Here is a 25,015-nt window from a genome sequence, read left to right on the forward strand (position 1 = left end):
TTTCACATCTACAATTCCATGACAACTGGACAAACTCTTTCTGCTGAGAAAGATCATGATTTTGATATGACTGAAAGCTCTGGGACAGCTTCATATGACTGTTTTTTCAACCATACCAATAATGTTTACTCCTGGAGATAGTGCTAATTTAAGGGATGCAGTAAACCCTCTGTCTAACTTGTGACTGATCATAATGGACCAAAACTTAACCATCTTCTAGTTTCTATTCCTGGTGAGAAATGTCTCTGGTTTGTTTGTTTCTCTCAGAGTTCACACATGGCTTTGTTGCCACAGTATACAGACATGAAGGTTAGGTGAACTGTGTCTGCAGCCCTGTGATAGACTGTCCAACGCCTCAGTAACCTGAAGTGGGTAGAGGATGGATTTAGATTTAAATTCATGCCCAGCTGAATTCATTCTGTTGTGGGGGTGAGGGAGGATTCAGCAGATGAGGAATGGCCGTACCCAATCATATGGAGAGGCCATGTTCATAAAATCTTGTATTGTAGTAAGTTTATATATAGCTGATATACGCAGTATTTTGATTTAGTACGTTTTCTGGAATTTCAACTGAGAAACCATTTATAGATTAAAAACAACCAATGGGAATGCATCTTATTGGCTAATCTAGTGAACTGGATACCTAAAGATCAAGGTAAATCATCACATAGATGCTAAATCTGTAAAGCTATATTACCATTAAGCAGTACTTCTGAATAATTTGCAAAATCTCCCAATACAACCAAAACATAAAACAAATAGATACCTCAGTATAGGGTAAGACAGTTATTGTGTATCATCATATTACTCACCTCTAGCCAACAGGCAAGAGTGAACACATTTACTCATATACTTCATTTGACTTTTATGGTGGATATTATACAAATAATTTAAAAAAGCCATCAGGTGATTTCACCCAGAAAATCCATGAAATGGGAAGTGTGAGCTTCTCTGCTCTTTTAATCTCTATACATACATACATACATATAATATTGTCTACAATGTTTTGTCCGAAATTGAGCCCCGGGGTGTAAATCGGGCCATGTGACACCTAATGAGTGTTACACAAGAGATAGACACGAATAAGCAGATGAGCATGTAGCCTTCAAGTGACTGTAATTTAATTTTAGATGACTGTATCTAAAACTAATTGGTTTATTTCAAGTTGTAAACAAAACTCAAGCCCGATAAACAGTTCACACGTCGACATGTGATAAAACCCACTTTACACGGTAGTGAAATCGTCGGCTCACATCAGGAAGTAAGAAAGGTGAGCTCCGAGTTAAAAAAAAAAAAAAAAGTTTGTTCCACAGACTAAAAGATGACTCACCAACATATGGATCGGGCACATGAAGCCCAACGCTACGAGTAAAGAAGCTGTCAAAGATATCCTCATGTTTCAGATGAGATGGTGTACGGCGTATTTTCTCCAGCGTCCTCTTCAGGGTCTCTACAGGTGTTTTGATTAAATCTTCAGCCTCAGTCGGGCTGGCGAAACCCCGCCTACCAATAAAACCTGGAGAACCTGCCTACACTGTGAACTCTGCATGATAACAGGTGCAGCAGTGCTCACAAAGGCCAATACAAAAAATTACTACTATACTTACAATATAGAGTCTATAAAAAAGTGCCAAATTTAATTATATGAAAACATTAAAAAATATAACTTATATTTATATTAATATTTATATTAAATATAACTATATAACACACTTTATACGAGGGATAAATAAGGAAGCCCAATCGTTTTGGCCTCTGTATGTTTAACCATTGGTGGAAAAATATCCCTTATTTAAAGGTCCAGTGTGTAAGTTTAGTGGCATCTAGCGGTGAAGCTGCATATTGCAACCATTGACTGTTTGATGGACGACATGGCAGCTCCCCAAAAGTGAAGCAAAACATCTCGATCATCCCCTGGTGGCTGGCTGCAGTACAGATCACAAATCCAGCCCCCTTCGTCTTAGTGGATGGGACATGAGCAAAACTAAAATATTAAAGTTCATGTCAAATAAATTTTTGTTTTAGGTAGTTCTTATCACGCTGATGGTTATCCAAGTGTCCAAAGTCAGAGTTCTGAGTTTATTCTCAGAACTGAAATCAATTTTTCACATGTGGCCCACAAAAAAACGTACAAACGAGTTTTTCCTCCTGGTGAATTTTATTTTATTTTTTTCCTGAGCCTCGTTGGCCCGATGTGAAAGCATTGCATTAACCCTTGCATTAAAACAGAGTTGATGCTGATTTCTTCTGGGAGGGCCAAATTCCTGGATGGGCAGGCCTGTCCCCCCCCCCCCCCCCCCCCCAGTAAGTATTTATAGTATTACTTACAAAGTAATATAAAGTACGAAAAATATTATAGTATCAGAAGTATGTGACATTTAGAAATTGCCCCTTTTAGAGCAGTGGTTCTTAAAGTGATTCGTATTATTATTGATGCATTAATGTGTTAGCAGTATTCAGTGGTATAAGAAGTATTCAGAAGTAATGTTAGAAATAGCATAGTCTAAAAGTACTCCATTACAAGTGAAAGTCCTAAATTCAAAATGTTACTTAAGTAAAATATGAAGTATCATCAGTAAAATGTACTTAAAGTATGAAAAGTAAAAGTACTTATTATGCAGACTGGCTTCTTTTAGTGTTATATTATTATAATATATCACATTGTAGTTCATCAATGTGGGGCCAATATTAGATAATAAAAATAGATTAATAGTAATAGTACTAAATATTAGAACATGTATCGTGTTTTTATAATATACTTTATCACACAAAGTGCATGACAGATTAAAAAAAGAGAAACAATTTAAACAATAAAATATATTTTATGTAAATTTTTAATCTGAAAAGTAACTATAAACGTAAAAAGAAAAAGTAAAATATTTCCCTCTGAAATGTAGTAGAGTAGAAGTACAAAGTAGCATCAGATAAATGAAGTGTAGTACAAAGTAGAGTCTCTCTAAAATGTAGTAGAGTAGAAGTATAAATATTCAAGTATATGAAAAGAAAATACTCCATTTACACAAGTTACTACTTTCCACCACTGGTCTACATTCATTCACAATATGGCTAATACTCATTTCTTCTTTTTTTCTTTGTGTACATTTTAATCATTTTCATCTAATAATGTATTCAAATAAAATGTAGTTTTCTTAGGCAAACATTTGTTCTACAGACCAAATGTTTGGTGGGTAATATTTTTGTGAAATTGTCTGTAAATAGAAAATTGCATCTGTTAAAAGACTGTATTAAATGAATTGTTAGCAGCACAATTCTTATACTCTTGTACATTATGTTTATACTACTATTTACTTTACTAGGCCTACTCCACTGGGGATAAAACTTGACCCAGATTAAACATTTTTCCTTATTTTAGACACAAGACTACAGCATTAGTTCAATTCCAGCTTCTGAAAATTTAAATTATAAAATTTTGACTTGTAATTATACCCAACCGAACATGAGAAAAACCACAACAATGCAGGTCAAATGTTAGAAGAACGGTTTAATCATACATAGTCACAATTCTGCTTCCAAAAATGAGTTTGTTTTCTTCATCTAACATCTGGAAATGTACATAAGGCCACCTGAAAATGTACATGACTTTGACAGTGTGACAAAACTCATATGTTCATATTTATATAATTGACAATATTTTACATTGCTTTTGCTTACAAGGTAGTAGCTGTTCCAAAATACAGCACTCTTCTGTACAAAAATAATTCTTGTCATATCCTGTGAAGTTTCCATGGTAGCAGAGAGGACTAAATGCAGCCTCAGTTTTAGTACAGTTTTTTTTTCCTCTTTTTAAACTGTCACACATCAGAAAGACTATCAACAGTGGATGTTACAGCTCCAGTACAAATAGAGGCTGGCCTTTCCCATAACAGATTAAAAATAAAAACCATGCCAGATTGTGAAGCCATAAAGTTTTTTTTTTTTCTTCTTCTTTAAAATAACACTTGATCAAATAAAACTGTATACATTATATTCAAGGGGAAAGGAGTGATGAATATACACACATCAAAATGCACATTTTTGCCTTTTCTCCCCAAAAAGTGTAAAAGACATCCCATTTACAGCATAAACGTTTACAAATGTACAACTGTACAGACGAAATAAAAGCATCACTACAAATTTAGCAAGGCCTGTCAAACACCACGACTAGACATTTTTCAATTGAACTAATAATCTTACACTTAATAACTGCACATATACTACATGTATTCTACAATTATTCATATGAAGCAAAGAAGCCGTCACTACAAGCATTACAGGTGACTTGTATAGCTTCTGATGGCCCCACCAGCCTCCACCAATGCACTTGCATACCCAACCAAACAAAAAAAAAGAAACTTTAAAAAACAAAAACAGAACCATTAAAAAAAAAAAAAAAAAAAGGTTCTTTAGACATCCCTTTCTTCCACTTATCCCACTAATTCTGGTTCATTTCATCTCAGATGTACAAAGCTGGGATAAGCGCCACATCACAACATTTTTTTTTTTTTAAAGTACTCTGACCTTCAGGCGGTGGGGGTCCCATCATTGCTGCAAGCCCCCTACCCAAAAGCAACAATTTACTCATACATAAAGATGCTATACATTGCTAAACTACTTCTACGCAAGAGATGATTATTCAGTACATAAAGATACCGTTTTCTAGGGCAGTGTTCATCTCAAACTACAAGACAGATAAGATGTTACACAAAACATGATAAAGAAAAAAATCATTCCAAGGATTAAAACCTGTCACAGCATGCCAATGCATACCCCACTCCCACCCGCTATCCCACAAAAAGCCCCCCCAACTATGGTAATTTCATGTTAAGATTATACCAGGTTACACGCCCACTGTACAACCAAACCTCATGCTCTGCTTCTATAAGTTAATGGTAACGTTTTATCTTGCATAAACCCCCCCACCCCCCCTCGAGTGATCACCTGGATGAGGGAAAGTAATACAGCTCAGAATGGGGCTCAGTGGATGCAGCAGCTCACGTTCGTCAGTCTGTAGCATTTAGTACCGAAAACTGTTCAGACTACTAGCTGCTGGTCAACAGGGTAAACACTTGAGCCGCTTAGCCTGGAGAAAGGAGGCAATGAAAAAGGCAAGAAAAAGCCACCATTGGAAAACACTACCCTAGACTAAAGCACCAATCCCCAAAGCCAAGCTCGCAAACTGGTCGTCGAGACCTCTGGGTGACTGTGGCACCTGACACATAGTCCTCACCTGTGGACGGAGGCGTTTATATCCATCCATACTATGTAGTGCTATTTGAAAACTAATCCATCAGCTGCTTTGGCATGGGAAAACATTTTTACTGTGCATGGGATAATATACAAATATAATATTCAATTGCCTAGACTTAATTAGAACAGCTGACATAGTAAGTCTGGTTACAAAAACAAATGGAATTTTTGTTAAAAGGATCACTCAGTTTAGCCTTATAAAGTCACTTGCTGGTGTTAATTGTAAGAATTGTAAATTTCAGCAAATGTGTATAAGTTTTTTTTTTTTTCTACACAGAATTTACAAGGTAAAAAACTAAATGTACAAGATATATGAAAACCAGTCAAATACATCAATTACATCATTAACAATGGGCTTGTGCTTTACCCAGGAAAAACAGCCTGCTGACTGTGCGTCCCCTGGGGGCCACGCTGGGGACCTGCACCAGGGGTGGCAGAGTGGCAGGGGTCAGTTGTCACAGCGTTCTTAGGTGAAGTTGACTTGTCTTTTTTTTTTTTTTTTTTTTTTTGGTAATTCCCAAAAAGTGGGATGAGAGGGTGTTAAAGGCTAACCCCTATGGCTAATGAGCATCTCACAGAACAGGGGGTTTGGGGCTCCTACTCCTCCACTTCTTCTTCAGGGGACCCAGGGTGTCAACGCGACTACATGAGGCCGTTCGTGGGGCCACCGATGGGGCCCAGTTCAGATCCACTCTTCATGTAGTACTTTTCTAGCTTGGCAAGAATGTGCTTCCCGTAGGTGTACTTACGCAAAGTGGCAATGTGAGGCCGGATCTGAAAAGGCAGCGAGGGCAAAATGAATCAGCTAGTTGACAGAAAATTAGTCAGCAACAGTTCTGATAATTGATTTGTTAGAGTCATTGTAGCAGCAAAAAAGCCAACAATTCACAGATTCCTGCTTCTCAAATGTGAACATTTGATGTATTTTTTAGTCTTCCATGATGGTAAATTAAATATCTTTAAGGTTTTGGACTGATGGTTGGACAAAAACAATAAATAAAAAATCAAGAAAATAGGCAGATGAATTGATAAAATTAGTTGAAGCCCCAGCTCAAAATTAAGGAAGTTTCATTTCAAAAAAGTAAACTAAACTAATTTCACCAAGTCCAACACATAATATAGGAGAAACAAGAAAAGCAAAATGTAGTCATTCCCACGTTTTATACTCAATATTTTGCATTACTGCATGAAAGTTACAAAATAATAAATAATAGTTTCCACTACAGGCTCACTCACTCAAGTTAGTTTAAAAAAGGCACAATGCTGAGTATGTACCAACTGGAACCTGTCATCACTTAGAAATTAATGAAAAGAAAGTCTTTTCACAACAACTAAATCCAAGTCTGGAGTTTTCTGATGATATTAAAAGGGTTAGCATCACTGTGGCTTCTTTATTCTAGAGTTGTTGTGATATCAGTATTGGAAATGCCTCCGATACTGCCTAAAATGCTGGATCAGGTATCGGTGAGTATGTGAGTCTATGCACCAATCCAATACCACATAATTTATTAATAAACTTAAAAGTAGTTTCACATCCGGAATGACAGTTCAGGTATCGAGAAAGGAAAGATGGCATCGGAGCATCTCTACTTGATTCCACAAACTGCATTGGTAAAAAAGTGTAAATTAGCTCACACACTTTTAATTTTGTCCAAATAATATGAATTCACTAAAGCAGAGGTTTCAAATGTCTTGCTAGCTGTGCATCATCTTGCTCTGCATACAGTCCCACTCCCACAATATCTAAACATGTACACACATTTAGTAGTTTACCAACCTTGTGCATGATGATTTTACGCTGAGCGGGTTCTGCCATGTCAATCATTCTTTGGACAACATAGTTGGCGTACTGGTCCTTCATCATGGTGTACAGGGCGCTGTGGGGGCCATCCTTCTGGCAGCACACTTCATCTATCAGCAGAGCTCTCTCAGCACGTGAAGAGTGGATCACACATTTCTCAACAACATTACTGAGGAAAAACAGAGAGAGAAGATTCTATTACAAACAAATTCATAACTTGGCTGAAGGAGTCATAGTGATGTCCAGTCAGGGAAGATGCTTTCTTGGTTGGTCAGGCTTACTGGGATGTTAAAACCCTTTTCTCTTGACATTGTATCTGTGGCTTGTATGCAACAGATAAACAGCAACACTGGGTAGAAAACTACAACAATTCCACGCTGGCCTAATTTTACAAGTGTCTGTGTGGTTATGAGATGTCCCATTAAACTTAAGGGTATGTAAGTAGCAAGTTCTTACTTCCTTTTAGGATGGCTCATAATGCACTTTTTATTAAAATACACACACGATGTTACAGATTTTAGATGGTCATTCAAGAGACTTTGGTGTGTCAAGGAGCTCTGATAAAGAAAACTAAAATTCAGGAATCAATTTGAGAATCAAGACCACATTTTTTTCCCCTCTCCACAAGGCTCGGGAACATGTCATTAAATGGTCATACCACACTGATGTCTAGTCAGCAGCTGATTATCTAGCTGGTTCCCGCAATGTGTTTATGGTCAGTATGTAATGATACTGTTTGGCCTGAAGCAGGGTTGCTAACTGGGTTGACGTTAATAGCTTGTATTTGCAGTACTGTTATGATTGTTCAATTCACTGGAAAAAAAAAGAGGCACTGACAAGTGGATCTTACAGTGAATGTGAATATCCTGTGATACAATTGACCCATTTGATTAAGGTTTTCTTTATTGGATTAGCTGTGCACTTATTCCATCAGCAAATGAAATGATGATGAAACATTCAGTCGTAGGAGTGGGTCCCTGGTAGTGGAAGATATTTTTGGGGACAATTCAAATAAAATTCTGTACTAGTTTATGAAATACTGTAAGGTCAGAGTAAAATCTGTCAATCTTGTCACCCCCAGATAGACCTCAGTGAAATCTTTATCTCTGCCGTTACATAAAAACATGGCTTACCTTGCAAACTTGTGTTGGCTCAGAATAAGAACCTTCCCGCGAACCTCTGTGACTATCTTGCTCTTATCCTCAGGTCTGCCGTGCTCCAAAACATGCTGAATGACGTAGTTACCATACTGATCCTGCAGGAGGCAGTGGAGGTGTAAGCACAAAGTAAACAAACAGTCATTTCAATATCTATTCATCACAAAGAATCAGTGAGACACCCGTAACTCCGATTGATACTCATGCACTACTTTTCACCATTCGCCTTAATTGTTGTGAAATAATCATGCATCTCTACAATGACAGGTAGACGAAATGAGTGACACCCCCATTTGTAGTCTTACAAATACCCTTACGTCATCACTGCGGAAGGTCAGACAAAACAGATGCTGCTGGTTTGGAGTGTTGCTGACCAAACAACACAACCAATAGCATCTTTGCCCCTTCAGAAATGGGTGATAGACAGTTATGGGTGTAGTTTTAGTGTGACAAGATGGAGACGAAAAACTCACCTGACCAAGCAACAAATAAAACCACTGAACTGATCTTGTTAAAGTAGTAATTTGTTGGGTAGGTAATGTGATCTCCACCTTTAATTTTGCACTATTTGCCTTCAAATGCATTTCCTGTCAATCTGTTTTAATAAGAACCTGTATCAATTTGCTCTTGGACTTGACTTTAAGTCAAGTACTCAAGCTCAATTTACAAGTATTTTGAGGACTACATATGTACAGTTTAGTGGTCCTGAAGTACTGATTAAGAGTTTTCAAACTCTTGGGGAGCTTCTATCAAATAATTCTAGGCAGAAAAGGAAAAAAAAAACATCAAGCAGATATAAAGAAATAACAGATTGATCAGGAGATGCTGTAGGCAAACGAGAGGAATCGTCAGACAGCAGGGAAGCCTTGTGAATCCTCTGTGGCATAAAGCAAGAAAGGGGGGAGGGAGGCAAGAAAAAAAAGCAGCTCAGTGGGTTAGGAGAAGGCCTGTAAAAGGTGGGAGTTGGAGGACTATCTAAACGTTAAATCAGATTCTTTACCAGAAAAAAAAAAAAAAAAAAAAGAGAGAAAAAAAGGGAAAGAGGAAGGAAACACGGAGACATCCGCGAGAGAGAGGCAAATTGCTCTGACCTTGAACAGTGCATCGCGGGACACTGTATAATATGTTTTGGGTGTCATCTCCAATGATACGCCTTGATATTTCTAGATGGAATAAGTGAGGGGGCAGGGTGGATGTTTAAATAATCACATATGTCAGATGTAATGACAGCTAACAGTACAATAACATTCATTCTTTTACATTTAGCAGACCACAACTACACAGGAACAATGACACGCTAAAAATATGAAATGTTCAAACATGGAGGAGACATGCAAATACACAAGACAAGCACACATCTCAACAATGATCAGTCACATCTAGCAAACATATACGTTGCATCTGCGATAAATCTGGGCTTAGAAAATGAAAAAGACTGGAGACAGATGTGCTCACCTGGCCCAGCTGTTCAGAGTGCTGATGCAACTCTTCCAGGATGGGCAGAGTCTGCTCCTGGGTGCAGTGCTCCAAAATCCTTTGGATAACTCTGCAACCATAAGGGTGTGTGGACAGCACAAACACCTGCAAAAACAAGAGGAGAACAGTATTATGTAGCAGCACAAATATTACATCATAACTAGAATATTACAGCTGCACTAAACTGCATTAAAAAGGGAACCTTATGATGCATCACTATTCAGTTTTTATCCTTAGGCTGATTATTTTACCTATGAAAAACGGAAAAGTTGGCTCATTCACCGATTGTTGTATTGCCTTACAATTTCTTTTCAGTGGTTGTATTAATTTGAAGTCAGCCTTGCTGTTCAGCCACGAGCGCACAACACTGTGCTCTTTGCGGCTTTACCATTAACTACTTAAAAGAGGTTTCACACAGATGGCATTGTTCCTTTTATCAGTAGCTCACGTGCTTTTGATAACCTGAATAAAACTAATTAAATGGATGTTTAACTGTTTTCCTATGTTTGATTCTTTTTTTCTGTATTTGTATCATGTTTCTGACCTCTAATCTCATTGTTTCTTCTTACATTCTTGTATTTACATCAAACAATGCCATGGGTCAAAGCAAATAAAGGACACGCTTGTAACTAATGGAAGACTGAATGGAAGTTACATTTCCATTTCCCCTACTCATAAGTAGATTATATGGGCAATGATTGAGCCATTACTTATAATAACAACAACAACAACCCACCTGGCCTTGGAAGGCATCAATAATGAACTGCAGGGCTTGAGGCTGGACACACTCGATGCACTTCTGCACCACATGATTGCCATTCTGGTCCTTCACACACTTCAACACATGGCCATCCAGCTCACGGACAATGTCGCTCTGAAATGAAGAATTCAGGGAACAGGGGAAAACCAATTTTAACAGATGTCAGTGTGTTAAAATTTATGACTGCAATATGTTGGATAAGAAAACCCCACTAAGACAAGGTTTGCAAAAACTGTTTAAAAAAAGTGAAATCTCACTTACAATTACCTGCTGGTCAGAGGAAATGGACTCCAGGGCTTTCTGAATGACCCTGCAACCATACATCTGCAATGCCAGGGGGAGGACATGCCCACGGATACGTGTTGCTAAAGCCAACTTCTGGTCTGCACTTCCAAACTGCATGACACAAAAACACAAAACTATTGCAGACATGCTACAAAACACAGTCATCATTCTAGTTACTCTAGTGCGGTTACTAGCATGACACCATGATACACTTTAACAATCCCAACCTCAAAGAACTTTTGGATGACATAGTTCCCAAATACATCAGTCATCAGCTGGTATGCTGCCTGCAGAATCTCTCCAAATACCATCTGCCTCTCAGCAGGAGTGGCTCTCTCAAGCTTCTGCTGGATAAATCTAGAAAGACAAGATTAGAAGATGCGTTGAGATAGAATAGAAAGAAATCAGTCAGATTTCAGTACACCAGTGCAATTTACTCATGTTAGGTTCACAATTGATGAGATCTAAAATTTAAAAAGATATTTTTGAAGTGTCAGAATGAAGCTGCATTTCAAGCCAGAAAGCATATCTCAGCCACCTGGATCCATGCTGGTCTTGAGAGAACTCCACCATGTGTCCTGGCAGGTCACGGAGCTGGAGGTTTGGGAAACGGTTGTTCCTAAAGTCTTCCAGTAGGCGGCTGCGTCCGGATGGCATTACATCTGAGCGACTGTAGCGGGGTCGAGACGGAGGGAACAGCTGGCTGCTGGAATTGAACAGACTGGACGTCCCGCCGGTGCTCCGGTACTTGGCTTCAGCTCCAGGTGCTGCAGAAATGTAACGCCCGCTACCATTCGTCAGGCCACCTAGGATTACAGGGTGACAATCATGACCAGACAGTTATCACTGTTATAGTAGCATCAGTTGAACATAATACAAAATTATTTTTTGTTTCTGGAACGACATGGTGACTGACCTTAAAAATTATTTATTTAAATAATAATAATAATAATAATATTATTATTGTGTACATTGTTCCCATTAATATCAGGCTTACCTAGGTGAAGGCTGGAAGAGGATCCATGAGAAGAGGGCAGAGAAGGTGGAGGAGTGAGTGGGGAGTGGCCTGGTGTGAGACCAATGGGGCTGGGTGAAGAGGAGTAACCCAGGCTATTGTAAAAGGGCTGGCCGATGGGAGTTAAACTGCTGCCGCCACGTTTGTATAGGTCAGAACTTGCCAACAGGGAGTCCCTGCGAGATACACTGCTACTAGTAGAGCTTGATACTGAAAAAGGATAAAAAAAAACAAACAAACAATGACAACAATCTAATGGCAAAACAGTAACTAATGAAATATAAAGATGCTCATCAGAGAATCTAAAAACTATTTCTCTGTAACTTGTGCTTTAGTCACTGACCTGAAGAGCCAAAGCCTCCAAGAGCAGAGCCCAGGCCCACACCGAGGGAGCCACCAGTGCTGCTGAAGCCCAGGGAGGAGCTTGGTGGTGGTGGGGCAGCAGAGGTGTGTGAGAAAAGGGAGCTGCTCTGAGAAGTGTTAGGGACTGATCCAGAGCCGTAGAATGAGCTGGACGGCAGGCCGCTGCTGGGTGGGGGAGCCTGCTGCTGCTGCGGCTGGGGTTGAGGTTGAGGCATGGAGCGGTACAACCCATTGGCTGGAGGACCAGACATGTTGTTACCAGAGCCAGACGCTGACACCGCAGCTGCTGGTGAAGGGACAGAGGGGAGTGTGAGGAGTGAAAGGAGAGCAGAGGTCAACATGGCCCAGAATGGTATAAATTAAGTAAGAACAGGGAGGAGTATCATGTGGCTTTGTGATGGTAACAAAATAAAAAGCAGTGCAATTTTAGTATGAAATGAGGATGACCAGGTACTTTACTATTTGAAAATGAAGGATTTAAAAAAAAAAAACAACAACACAGAGATGACTAAATGATTAAGAAGCTGACAATGGTTTTGGTCTATCACCAATTCTAAATGCCTTGTTTCCACATATTGAAAATTATCTACAATGACAGGTGGACTAGTACTTACCAGCCTGTGCTGCAGCAGGGTTGATGAGGAGAGGAGTCTGGACTAGACGAACTGGCCCACCCAGACCAGTTCGGGCACCAGGGCCCATCACAAGGGCCCCAGTCTGGTCATAGTAAGCTGCAGGGGCCAACACCTGATAACCTAAGATAATGAGGAACACAGCAATTACAGATTATTAAATATAAAGCAATTTAAAAGACATTCAATTCAGTTGTGATCTACACAAGAGAAAACATCATCTTCAATAGCTGATAATTATGAGAAATTGAATAGTTGATCATTTGAACATGGTTATCACAATCCAAAAATCCTGCTTACAGAACATATTACAGCGAAGATGACCATGTTTGGCTATTTGAGTAAAAGTATGGCATAGTGGCTGTATGAAGTCTACCAACCTGGCATTCCTGCGTATGCCAATGCAGGGTTTGCAGCAGCTGCAGCAGCTAGAGATTCCTGCTGACTCTGTTGGCCTTGCCCAGGGGTAAGAGGGCGCTGGTTGTTTCCTGTGCGCATCACCTGAAGAAGAAGGTAAGGATACTGTCACACTCACAGGCTGCCAAAGTACTGGATTAAAACCTTTCAAGCGTGTTGTGCACTAACCCTAAAAACTTAGTTTCAAATCTTTAGTTCAGTATGACATTAAATGTTCAGGACTAAATGAATAACAATCTAGATTTGAGTGGTTTGATTAGATTTGATTAATGGTGACCTGGCAACATAAGCAATCAACCCAACAACTGTTGTCATATTTTGATTCAAATGTTGCTGAGCAAGCAACATTTAAAGAAATGTCATTTGAAAATAAACAAAACTGTTCCAAATGTTACATAAAATTTGTGTTCATGTACAAATCCATTGCTCATAGTTAGAAGATGAATAAGAAAATGTTTTCAGGACTTTTAAAGCTTCCAAACATTTTGCATGAAAACACCTGCTCTTTGTATAAATTAATCAGGAATAAATCCCAAGTACAATATTCTAATATAATATATACATTAAACAGTTCAAATGGAAATGGGATTAACATCATTTAAAACTGGGAGAAACATCCAGGCTAAATATATGTAAACCAAATCAAGCATTACACTTTGTACCTGTGGTTGGCCTGGCCCTGGTCCCTGATTGGATGCTTGCTGATTAGCTGAGTGATTGGCAGTAGATGCAGCCTGTTGCTGGAAAAGATTGGCTGGGTACACACCCCAAGGAACACCATAGTACTGTGGTGGAACCACTGTGGGGCCTGAAGAAACATTTTGATATTACATTAACATCTTACAACTGATCAAGATAAAACTTTATTTGAACTTGGCAAAACAGTATCGTGTATCAAACACTGCTGCATACAAGTGATATAAATGTGCTGTGTGATCACCTGCAAGCGTGGCTGCTGCTGCCAACCCAGCGGCAGTGTAGGGATCGGCTCCAGGGGGGCCAGCATTAATGATGTAAGGGTTTGGCACAAATGCAGGAGCGAGGCCAGCTGAGTAATATGAGGAACAGCAATGCAATTCACATTTCCATATCAAATCTCATTCAAATGACTCCAGTAAAACAGTAAAAACAGATCACAAGGCAACTTGACACATAAAGTAGTTTAACTGCATGACAGGACAGATTGCACACTACACTGAGTAAAACAAAGCCTGTCTTACCGAGATGTTGCTGCTGGGCTGCAGCCAGGGCATATTGTTGTTGCTGAGCTGCTGTGAGCTGCTGAACAGTCAGGGGATTAGATCTCTGGAACAACTGGAAACAAACAAACAAAATAACAGATCACAATCTGTTATGCAAACATACCATAAGAACTCTTAGTATAGTAGAAATGGTTTGGGGTTGAACAGACCTGTTGTTGAGAGTTGTAGTCAAACAATCCTACTGGAGTTCCCGAGGAGTCCACCTGAATCTGGTTCCCAGCATAGTCAAACTGGAGGGACTCCACCCCAGCTTGTTGCTCCATACCTCCCATGTTGTGGGCCTCCTGGTTCTGAAAGTCTTCGGTTGGGGCTTTGTTTTGGGTGGGATTCTGTTGCTGGAGGACATGGGCGTGGTGCTGGCTCATCATCTCCAAACCTGTCTGACTGGGGCCCATCCTCTCCACAGCCTCAGTGGGAGAAGCTTGACGGCTTCCAGGAGTTGGACTGGGGGAGCAAAGAAGTTAGGTGGCAAGCAAGACATGGGAACTTGGCTTGGGTCTTGAGGAGTTGTAGCATTTATTCACCGACAAATAGCCTAGACTGTACACATACTGCACTGCTATGTTCACAGCTATACTGCTAACTTCATACCCTTTGCTCCGGTCGCCAGCCTCACCGTCACACACCCATGCGCTCTCTCTCAACTGCACACTCGCTACCATGGATGTATAAAGAGAACTGGATACAGTGTCGGAGGCGGGGCCCCGTTCATTCCTATGAAAGTTGCTCAGTGGCGCATGAAGCCAAAAAAAGTTCAACAACTTCTGCATCTGTGAGGCCCACAGAGCAAGCGCAGTAGTGACTTTCGCCGGCAGAGTCGGCTACTTCCGGTTTAGCCCTCTGGCTAACTTGAATGGGGATGAAACAATTCAATTGTGCGGCTCTTCTAGGCTTTTGAAATATGATTGGATCAAATGAATCAAATTCTGGGGGGTTGTGACACTCAAATTAATGTATCCGCTGATTTACAGATGTCTCTTTCACAATGTAAGTCTATGGGAAAAAAGTCTTTTTGGGCCAGTGTGCATCACGAGACGTTGTAATTACATGGTATGGCCGCTATGTCAAATTTGCTTCAAAGCCTGGCGCTCTTCCTGTATCCAGTTCTCTTTATACATCCATGCTCGCTACGCACACAACCTACTCAGTGAGCTGCCCCTTAAAAGAGCTACACTACTTTTATAACACATTTTAGTTATAGTACGTTAGTTAAAATCGCCTTAATATCGGCGCAGGAAAAAACATTGGATTATCCCTTCAATCATCGATATACAATCCAATTGCCAATCAGCACAAGCCTACAGGAAGCCCAGTGATGGTAAATAAGCCTGTAAGCCTTTACAATTATATTCATTCACTCAATTGGACATTTTCATTATGTTTCCTTCTTGCTGTGGATTGCAATGATCAAATGTGTCAAAACACCAGAAGAACTTAAATACCAGGACAGTGATGACTTAAAATAGCCTTGAGCATTCAAAAATGGGAGGATTATGGGGAAGATAAAAAAGGTGTGGGAGAGAGATTAAGAAACTAAATTACAGTACACAGCCTACTATAAAGCACCAAATACTTATTTGTTTACTTCATGTTACTCTAAAAAGGAACACCTACTTGAAATCTTTGCAGTCTCTGTCCATGCCATTCAGTAGACCTCTTCCATTGGCTTTAGCAGGATCACCTTCCTCTCCCACCTTCATCTCTGGGCTCTTATCCTCTTCAAACGGGGACACATTCTCTTGGGCATCACTCTTCTCTCTCCCATCTTGGTCAGTATCTCCTCCACCCTGTATTTATAATAACCCTGAGTAAGACTATGTGCCACCCATGAGAACAAGGGTAGAACAAACAACTCTATTTGATGATAAAGATTGTGATTGAGAGGCTTGACTTACATAGCCACCGTTCCTGTAGCGACCATCCATCTTGTCACCAGGAGAGGAGCTCAGGACGTACTCCACCATGCTCACCCCCAGGCCTCCACCTTCTGAGCGAGGTGAAAGCACAGAATTGGCATCACCATTCCCATGGAAACTCTGGCCTGGTCGCCGCTGCACCATGATTGGCTGAGACACTGAATGATCTAAATGAAAAGCCGTGATCAAATATCTAAGTAGTTGTGTGTGTGTAAACTATAGCTGGGTAAAAACCCATTCATAAAAGGTAACACTGAAAACCATGGTCAATAGATGAGGATTAATGGTAATGTCCTTACAATCAGATCTAATTAATTCTTTAAGAAAAGAAAAAATACACCCATGAAAATAATAATTATTAATAATTTATAATTTAAAAGGAGTAACTCACGAGACGATCCCCACGCATTGTCCCTCCACTCCTCTCCGAGAAGCATCCCTTTCCTTCCATCCTTAGCCAACTCATCAGAATCCCAGAGCTTTTTTGCTGGCAAAAGCTAAAAAAATAAATAAATAAATAAATAAAAATTGTACAAATTTTCTAAGGATCTGTAAAATTACTGCATGTCTAAGGGGAGTGTGACATTTGAAATATGCAACAATCAACAGCCATGGCTTTAGAGCTGAAATGATTAGTCGATTAATCAATTATTCAATCAACAGAAAATTAATTATCAACTATTTTTATAATCGATTAATCGTTTTACCAATTTTTTTAAGCAGAAATTTGCCGGTTTCAGCCTCTCAAATGTGATGTTTTACTGCTTTTCTTTGTCCAACATGACAGCAAACTGAAAATATTTGAGCTTTGAACTGTTGATCAGACATCTGACATCTGAAGATGTCACCTTTGGCTCTGGAAAATTATAAAGGCCAGCTTTCCACTATTTTCTGACATTCTGTAGTCGAAACAATTAATTCAGAAATTAATCAGCAGATCAATCAATTATAAACACAATGGAAATAATCAATCATACTTAATGTTTTTATCCCTCATGACTGCACCTACTGCAGTGCAGAGTGTATTCATCACAATCCACTTTTTTTTTTTCATTTTGATTTTATAAACGTACAGGAACGGGGAAAAGGATGGTTGATAAGACAAAATATGCTTACCTCTCCCATCCCCCTTGACTCCAAAGCAAGAGCTTGAAAATCATAGTTCATTTCATCCACAGCACGGACCTGAGACAGAGGAGAAGACAAGGACACAGTTTTATACACCAATTTTGATTTAACGCTATCCAAGTAATATTACTTAGCCTGTGACCAGAAAGCTAAAAGTACTCAATGCAAGGCTGCAAAATACAGACAGTACAAATTCAGAGAACAAACCACTGTTTGTTCAGTTGAAAACATTTTGGTTTTGTGAAATAAACAATCCAACTACAAAATAACATGGCCTTAACATCATTTCAAAAAGGTGCCTCAGCCCATAAAAGACTGTTGTTCAATACAGAAGCATTTTACATGAAGTTTCTAAATAAGCACCACAATGCAACCACTTCATGGAAAGATAATGTGTGCATGTGAAAGGTAGGGTTGTCCTAATAAAAAAAAAAATTCACTCTGACTTGACTGTTGAGCCTAGAGATTGTTGGCATGAAGTGCGACCTGCAACACTGTATCTTATTTTAAGGGAAAGAAAATAAAACCAGAAATGAGCAGTAATGCAATATTAACCCGGATAGTATCTGCCTTAAACAGACTGTGCCCTCAGACAGCATCTTTCGTTTCATCAGGCTGAGTGATAACCCCACGGCCAATCCACTGTATACACGGGGGCCCAGTTGAACAAAGGTCTCACACATGCATGGGGATACAAACTGAAGAACCTTTGCTCAGTAAATGGACTGAGATGCCATGTGTCTCCCCAATTCAATGATTAGAAGGCTTGCCCTACACCAGGAAGTTAAAAAAGGAACAATTTGCATAAATCCCAACTGACCATTTGTGTAGAGCCTGAAAAACCAAAAAACACAACAAAACAGAAAAACTCTTAATTAAGAACTTACAAACAACAGGTGCCTGATACATCAGCCACCTTACTGGTATAGATGAGACAAGGCCAGTCCAGTCTGGTGGAAGCTCAATACTATCTGACCTGTTATACTATGTGACCTATTTAACTACGTAAAGCCCATATTAAGATCACTGCAATAATAACAATATTGCCTTCTTTTATCTCCTTTAGAAGGTCCATTAAAATTATTGCAAGTCTACTATTGATAGTCTGTTTGCCCAGTCCTTGTAAGACTCCCTGATTTTTTAGTAGAAGTATTTTAAGATGTTTTCGAAACTAAAATGTGTTATAAAAGTCTGTCGAAAACAAGCACAGAGACCCAGGGAGACATGAGAGCAGCTGCTCTCTAACAGCTATGTGTGATTACAGCAGAGAGCAGGGGGGAGGACAGACGTCTCACTCTGCTACTCTTTTGAGGATCTTCAGATGCCAAAACACTGAAAAACAATTTATAATGCTTTAAGATCGGATATTACAACTCTGGCTAGTTATCACAGTGAGAATTAGAGGTCAATCGATTATTCAGTCAAAGCATTGATAAGACGTTATACAAACTCTCGGAATCAGTGGAACTTGGCTCCAATAATGGCTGATGGCTGTGCAGCCTCCACCGGTCACATGGGGACGTACATCACCATTTTGCATGGAGGCTCCTTACACAAAGTCAAGGTAATCAGGGTTTTCCCTACCATTATAAGATTCTAGTACAGTGCCTAAGTGCTTTTTTTACAGCACCTAAGCTGAATGTACAGGGAAAAAAAAAAACTATGCTTAGAGTTCTCTACTGCACTTTGGTGTCATTTATGGTTGCGCTGCTTCTCTGTTCTCTCCTCTCTGTGTTTGACAGATAGCCTACACAGAGTGAAAAGCAGAGCAAAGAGGCCGGTGGACACAGTGAAGTGAAGATAACTCAAAGATTTCTCGAGTTGACGGCAACTATGCTCGTTACTGTAAGTGCAATAAAACCTCTGCAATTAAAAAGCCAATAAAAGTACTTTATCAAAGCACCTGTTCAACAAGCATGAGCGTGTAGAAAAGCCATATTTTCAACTGCTTTGTCCGCAGTCTCCTGGCATGTTTTACACAACCACAGTGAACAGCGAATTGTTACGAACAACCTAAAACTAAAGCTGTCTGTATTAAGTTGAACTGTTAAGCTTAGTTGGCCACATATCTTAAAATTTGGCAAATTCTTAGCTACTAAAACTTAGCTACAGGCTGAAACAGCAGCCCCTCTTCTCTACCTGCGGTACCTGCAGGCAGTGAATCGCATCAGCAGCAGAGGGAGGAGGACAGGAGGAATTACTGATACTGACTGATGTCTGTATTCTTCATTCTTTCTAAACTTCACTCAGTATTTTGATGTCATGAATATTACTATTCATTTTAGATTTGTTTCCACTGAGATATTATAGACTTTATATAGTGACTTTGCTGTTGTAAACATTGCTGATGCTGCTCTAAAAACAATATTTAGTTGTGTGTGAATATAAATCAATTCTAATCCTGTTCTGAATTTATATGTTTTAAAAATAATTATTAAAAAAAAAACTCTTTAGTAATGAAAAAGAACCAGTAAGAGTACTGATTAAGAACCGGGCTGACAAGAGTATGGATGAGATCAAGATAAAATCCTAACATACCCATCTGTGCAGTTGGTTAGTGGCTTCACCCTGAATTTGGGAGGATGAGCAGGTTTTAGGTATTTATTAGAAACTGGATAACTGTTGAACTGAACACCTAAGTCAAAGTAATGAAGTCAAAAGGGTTTATTGAGGTTACTGTGGACAAGGTGTGGGGGGGGGGGGGGGTTACATCGGCCAATTAATTGATTATTGGCTTTTTCCTGCACCAAACTATCATTATATCAGCCTTTAAAAATGTACTATCGGTTGACCTCTAGTGAGAATCACCCCCCTGCTGTGCACCGCAGTGGCCAAAGTACTGGTCTAATTCCTTTGCCCACTGCGAATGAAGGGGCTGTGAATGTTTTATTAATGCAGTGCTATTGCTGTCTTAACACATCTTGGTCTGTATGCATTTTTCCTGTGACAGACTGGTGATCTTTCCAGTGTATGGCCCATGTCTCACCCAGTGTGTGCTGGAAAAAGTGAATATGGGGGGGTGGATGGAGCCTCAACTCAAATAGGTTCACCATCATAAAGGGAGCTCTCAACTCTCAGATTTTGCTCAGTGGTAGAGGCTTGAGAAAGAAACAAGGGCATCCTACACAGAAGTCTTTTTGGACAGACACACCCCTTCACTTATAAGTAAAAATTAATTATCGGTGTCAACAAAAAGCACTAACTGAGATGTAGCCAATATAATTCACATTCTCTGGAATTTGATAAATGAATGATGATTACCATATTTCCTCAAATACAAGGCAGTAGTCAATTAAAAGCCGGGTCTCTGATAATGGCTGGGGGCGTGGTCGACACAAACAAATAAAGGTCAGTCCCAAAAACAGGCCAGGGAAAAAACAAGTGGGTGCCTGTTATATAACCTGCATGCCAGTTAAGCATAAGTAGTAGTTACCTGGATGTAGCTCCAGTTCTATGAGTACATAGCCAACCGTCACAGAGAGGGGATGGGAACAGAGGAGACGTGATATCGAGAATTATTGTTCTACACCTCGGAGTAAGTGGATTAACAGTAACAGTAACAAAGATTTAACAGAACCAACAGAAGCAGATCAGAGGACAAGGAGGCTTCATACTAAATTATGAGCAAATATACTTATCAAACAGAGAAAATTAGAAATAAAGGCCTCTCTCTAATATAAGCCTGCTTCCAATAGATGCCTGGTACCCTCTGCAGTTGAGGTAAATAAAGGCCCTGGCCATGATTCGAAGAAATGTGGTAATTAACCTACAGACTGATATTATTTTAGCAGTTAAAATTGTTGCCTCATGTCTGTTGTGTAGTTTTAGCAACAAACACATTTTAATTGCCTGCTGGTGTCACTTACATTGAATCACAGTGGAACAACCACTATGCATCAGGAACCAAAACTAATTTTACACATGTAGTTGTCATAAGGTCCATTTCTAGTTTGTTTCCCCCAGTGTAGTTATGCTACTGAATGATTTGTACACACTGTACTTTCCCATCATAAACTAGATTTTTTTTAAAAGCACAACCATGGCAACATACATTTTCACCTTGAATTAGTCATTGGGTATAAAAAACAAAAACACACACACACACACACAAAAAAAACCCAAAAACAAAATGAACAAGAAATCATACACACCCTTTTTTTTATGCTGAATGAATTGTCATTGTATTTAGTATTTGCTGCACTACACGCCATTAAGCTCTACCAACAAAAGCCAGTGACATTTTATGTGCTTGAACATCCATAATAAGGGGTGCCTAGTGGAAAAAATATAGGATATATGGCTGGCACCTGAGATAAACCCTATGTCTGATGGGCACTTTTCTGAATTGTGAAAAAGAGTTTGCACTCTACAAATGAACCAATAAAAATTATCAGCAGGTGATCATGTATTATTTTGTTTTCTTTCTATGACATTGTCAATGAATAGTCAGTTCTGCAGTTTTGGAGAAAGTGACCCCCCCCCCCCCCCCCCCCCCCCACACACACACACACACACCCACCGATTCACGAAGTATAATATATAAACAAAATACAATATGTCTAATATTGATACAACATTCAGTGAAATGTCAGGCCTCAGATGATGCAAAAATATTGCTGTCTGTCCATCAAACCTGCACTAAACTGAATATCATTTCAATGACCGGTCTCTGAATGAAGGCTCTTTACCTGATCAATATGATTGGCATCTCCAGTTGGCCAGCGATGCTTGCTGGGTGGGCAACCTCCAAGCTGCTCTCCGGGCTGCCTCTGAAAGAAGTATCCAACTGTGGCGTCATCCTGAGATCGTCCACTCAGCGGAGGCTGCGGGGTACCTGGGTTAGGGTTAGCACCCCTGTCCATGCCCTGTAAATGTGGGCCTCCAGGAGCCTGTCCAGCCCCCCCAACTGACGCTAGGGGACCTCCACCGTGAACTCTGACACCTCCAGTCTCAGGAGCGCCATTTGCATGCAGCATCCCACCTCTCGTCTCCTGCCAGGCCACGTCATTCATACCTAGGATGCTGCATGGAACGCTCATTCCACGGGAAAGCCTAAACAAACATAACATGAGTCAATAAAATGATAATCATAGTTCAAGTTTACCTCTATCAAATTTATAGATACAAATATATTGGTATATCAAAAAAGTATTACAGCGCACATCAGGATGCTAGGATTGACACTATTTTTATTTACAGATTACATTAAGCTGGCACCCAGGAGAGAAGCACTGCTGTGCACAGGGTATCTTCAGTTTTTTGACAAATATATTGGTATTGATGATGATATGAAGAGCAATCTCACTAGAGGACATAGCCCTTTTATGCTTCTCTGCCTAATTACATATAATTGAGGTGGTGGTCTACCAGGATGACTTCATGATAAAAAGTACTCTGCTATCTGATTTAAGTTGGGTTTTTTTTTTTTTAAATAACCGCCTACGTCAATGTAACCCCCATCATAAAATGACAGTTATTATATCCTGGTGAGCTTTTAAGTAATTAAAACTATAAGTTACAGCATATGGCCCTAATTTCTGACTACTGTGACTCTTGAGACTAACTTTCAAGTGTTGTTTAGGAAAAGGATCCTCCCGACTGAAGAATAAACACAAAAAATGGTACAACTTAAAATTTCTTCGCCGGGACATGACTAATTCCTGAATTGCTAACTTAACTCCATGCCATTACTGTAGATTGTAACGATAGTTACTGTAGCCCTGAACATAAAAAATACATTGCTTCTTTAACAACTGGGCATTAACGGTACGTGGAAAGTCTAATTTAGCGGACTGCTTATTTCCGAATTAGCAAAAAAAGAACAAAACAAGCGGCTGACAAGGATGTTGATGGCTTGCAATAACACGAATGCTACAGTTACCGTTAGCCTAGTGTTAGCTGGTGACCATAAAGCTAACGTAACACTACAATTAATGTAACGTTACTGCTGATAAAAAAATACACTCAAAAGTCAATTATCGATTAACCACGATGAGAGCTATGGTTGGCTTATGTACATATGTTACTAGCTACAACGATACATCCAACATTGCTGGTCGTTGTGGCAAAGCGACGTGCCTTTTAGCAAGCTAACTAGCTAGCTAACCTAACCAGCAAGTCCGTTGCTAACGAGCAAGCTAGCCAGCTAACTTAACGGCTTTAACTGACAATTTACGTCAGCGTTAATCTTAAAATGTTTAATTTGTAGCAGTTCGTACTCATTTGGTCTACTGTTGTTTCCTTTTTCGCCACTTCGTTTATTTTATATGGCGGAAATCGGACATGTTTAACGTTACCCGACTGGAGAGAGCATTAGCGATAGCAAGCTCCTTAGCTAGGCAGCTAACGCTAAACGCAGCAGGCCTTCTCTGTTTATTATTGGTTGGCTACGCTGGACATCAAAGTTAAATTAATTATTTGACCATTGCTTTAATAGTAATTTGTGGCGCATTTGTTGGGCAGAAAACAGGTTGTTTTTCTTGGCTTAAAATACCAACTTGGATGCAACAACAAGACAAAACACACCAACAAAGCTAATGTACGAGCTAGCAAAAGCTAATTGCCAAGTTGGTGTGTTGTGTGAGCTGAAACATCAACCAAACACTCAGCGGCTGAACAACATGGCCCCCCTTCAAGTTACAAACAGAGGGGCCTTTACCGCTAAACAAAAGGGGAAACACTCACAGCACGGCAGTCGCGACTAACATAGTCGCTTTACAAAATATTTTGCTTCCGACGTGAACAAATAAAGAGGAGATACTTACGCGCTGTCGTGTCGAGAGAGGGGCTCTGCTTGTTGCACGCCGTCAACCTGAATCTATATTGTTTTGTTTCCTTGCAGAGAGAGCGGTGATTTAGCAAGGCTGGTTGGTCAAAGCTAAGAGTTTGTCTTCGCTGGTGCCCCCTCCCTGTAAATAGCGTGAACTACGTAGACATGCAATGTAAATCTGCCTTACCTAACGTACCTTTGTGCACCATGTGAGGGTAAACCTGCTTCACTGTATTTTATTTCCTTCAGCAACCTGCCATCCTGTGAATTAAAATATAAAATAAAATTTAAAAAACGTTTCTTATTGCTGATATGAAATGTCTAAGTTGTTTGAACTAATTATACATATTTATTTAGTTTAAAATACAAAATGTGCAATACATTGCACTCATTACTGAATATTTGAACAGGCTCTATTACTGTACATAACCACCTACATGTACTATATAAAGTAACGTCTTATTTTTACTTATCTCAGTGCCCTTTAGCCTACACTTTTCACTTTTTTTGCACTATTTGTATCCTGTTTACAGTTCACAGAAACAGTCTCACCTGTATATAGTCATCTCTTGTGTGCATTTCTAAAGATTGTTGTGTTGTTATTGTGTGCAAGCATATTGAGAGTCACTAAACCGGAGTCAAATTCCTTGTATGCGTTAACATACTTGACCAATAAAGATGATTGTGAATGACTCTTTATTGGATGCTGGCTAATTCAATATTATGGACAAGGTTGGCTCAGTAACAATAGGTGGCAAAGGCGTGAAACAATGCTTCGGGTGTGGGT

At 39.6% G+C, this 25,015-nt stretch overlaps 1 protein-coding gene across 7 annotated transcripts; it reads right to left on the minus strand.

Moving 5' to 3' along the window:
- Positions 1 to 3,482: 3,482 nt before the first annotated feature.
- Positions 3,483 to 24,397, minus strand: pum2 (pumilio RNA-binding family member 2). Of its 7 annotated transcripts, none has more exons than XM_044377424.1 (23): positions 24,224 to 24,397; positions 22,148 to 22,511; positions 17,448 to 17,516; positions 16,723 to 16,828; positions 16,311 to 16,498; positions 16,030 to 16,202; positions 14,565 to 14,859; positions 14,374 to 14,467; positions 14,094 to 14,201; positions 13,816 to 13,961; positions 13,117 to 13,237; positions 12,719 to 12,859; positions 12,085 to 12,390; positions 11,724 to 11,951; positions 11,265 to 11,532; positions 10,954 to 11,083; positions 10,703 to 10,837; positions 10,418 to 10,555; positions 9,661 to 9,786; positions 9,297 to 9,368; positions 8,182 to 8,303; positions 7,025 to 7,217; positions 3,483 to 6,021 (listed from the first exon to the last, which is right to left on the minus strand). In XM_044377424.1, the coding sequence occupies exons 2-23, from the start codon at positions 22,496 to 22,498 to the stop codon at positions 5,890 to 5,892; spliced, it is 3,642 nt and encodes a 1,213-aa protein (XP_044233359.1). In that variant the 5' UTR covers positions 22,499 to 22,511; positions 24,224 to 24,397; the 3' UTR covers positions 3,483 to 5,889. The 7 variants fall into 7 exon arrangements, with proteins under 7 accessions (XP_044233359.1, XP_044233360.1, XP_044233363.1 ...); XM_044377425.1 differs by lacking the exon at positions 24,224 to 24,397 and adding an exon at positions 23,678 to 23,780; XM_044377428.1 differs by lacking the exon at positions 24,224 to 24,397 and having other exon boundaries at positions 16,311 to 16,402.
- Positions 24,398 to 25,015: the final 618 nt, after the last annotated feature.

Source organism: Thunnus albacares, chromosome 16 (assembly GCF_914725855.1).
Source record: "Thunnus albacares chromosome 16, fThuAlb1.1, whole genome shotgun sequence".
Lineage (NCBI taxonomy): Eukaryota > Metazoa > Chordata > Actinopteri > Scombriformes > Scombridae > Thunnus > Thunnus albacares.

Coding starts and splice junctions, on each gene's coding strand:
- pum2 (XM_044377424.1), bottom strand. CDS start 22,498: ATGAGCGTTCCATGCAGCATCCTAGGTATGAATGACGTGGCCTGGCAG. Junction 14,468..14,564: donor ACTACAACTCTCAACAACAG/GTCTGTTCAACC, acceptor GTTTGTTTCCAG/TTGTTCCAGAGATCTAATCC. Junction 13,238..13,815: donor CAGGGCCAGGCCAACCACAG/GTACAAAGTGTA, acceptor CTTCTTCTTCAG/GTGATGCGCACAGGAAACAA.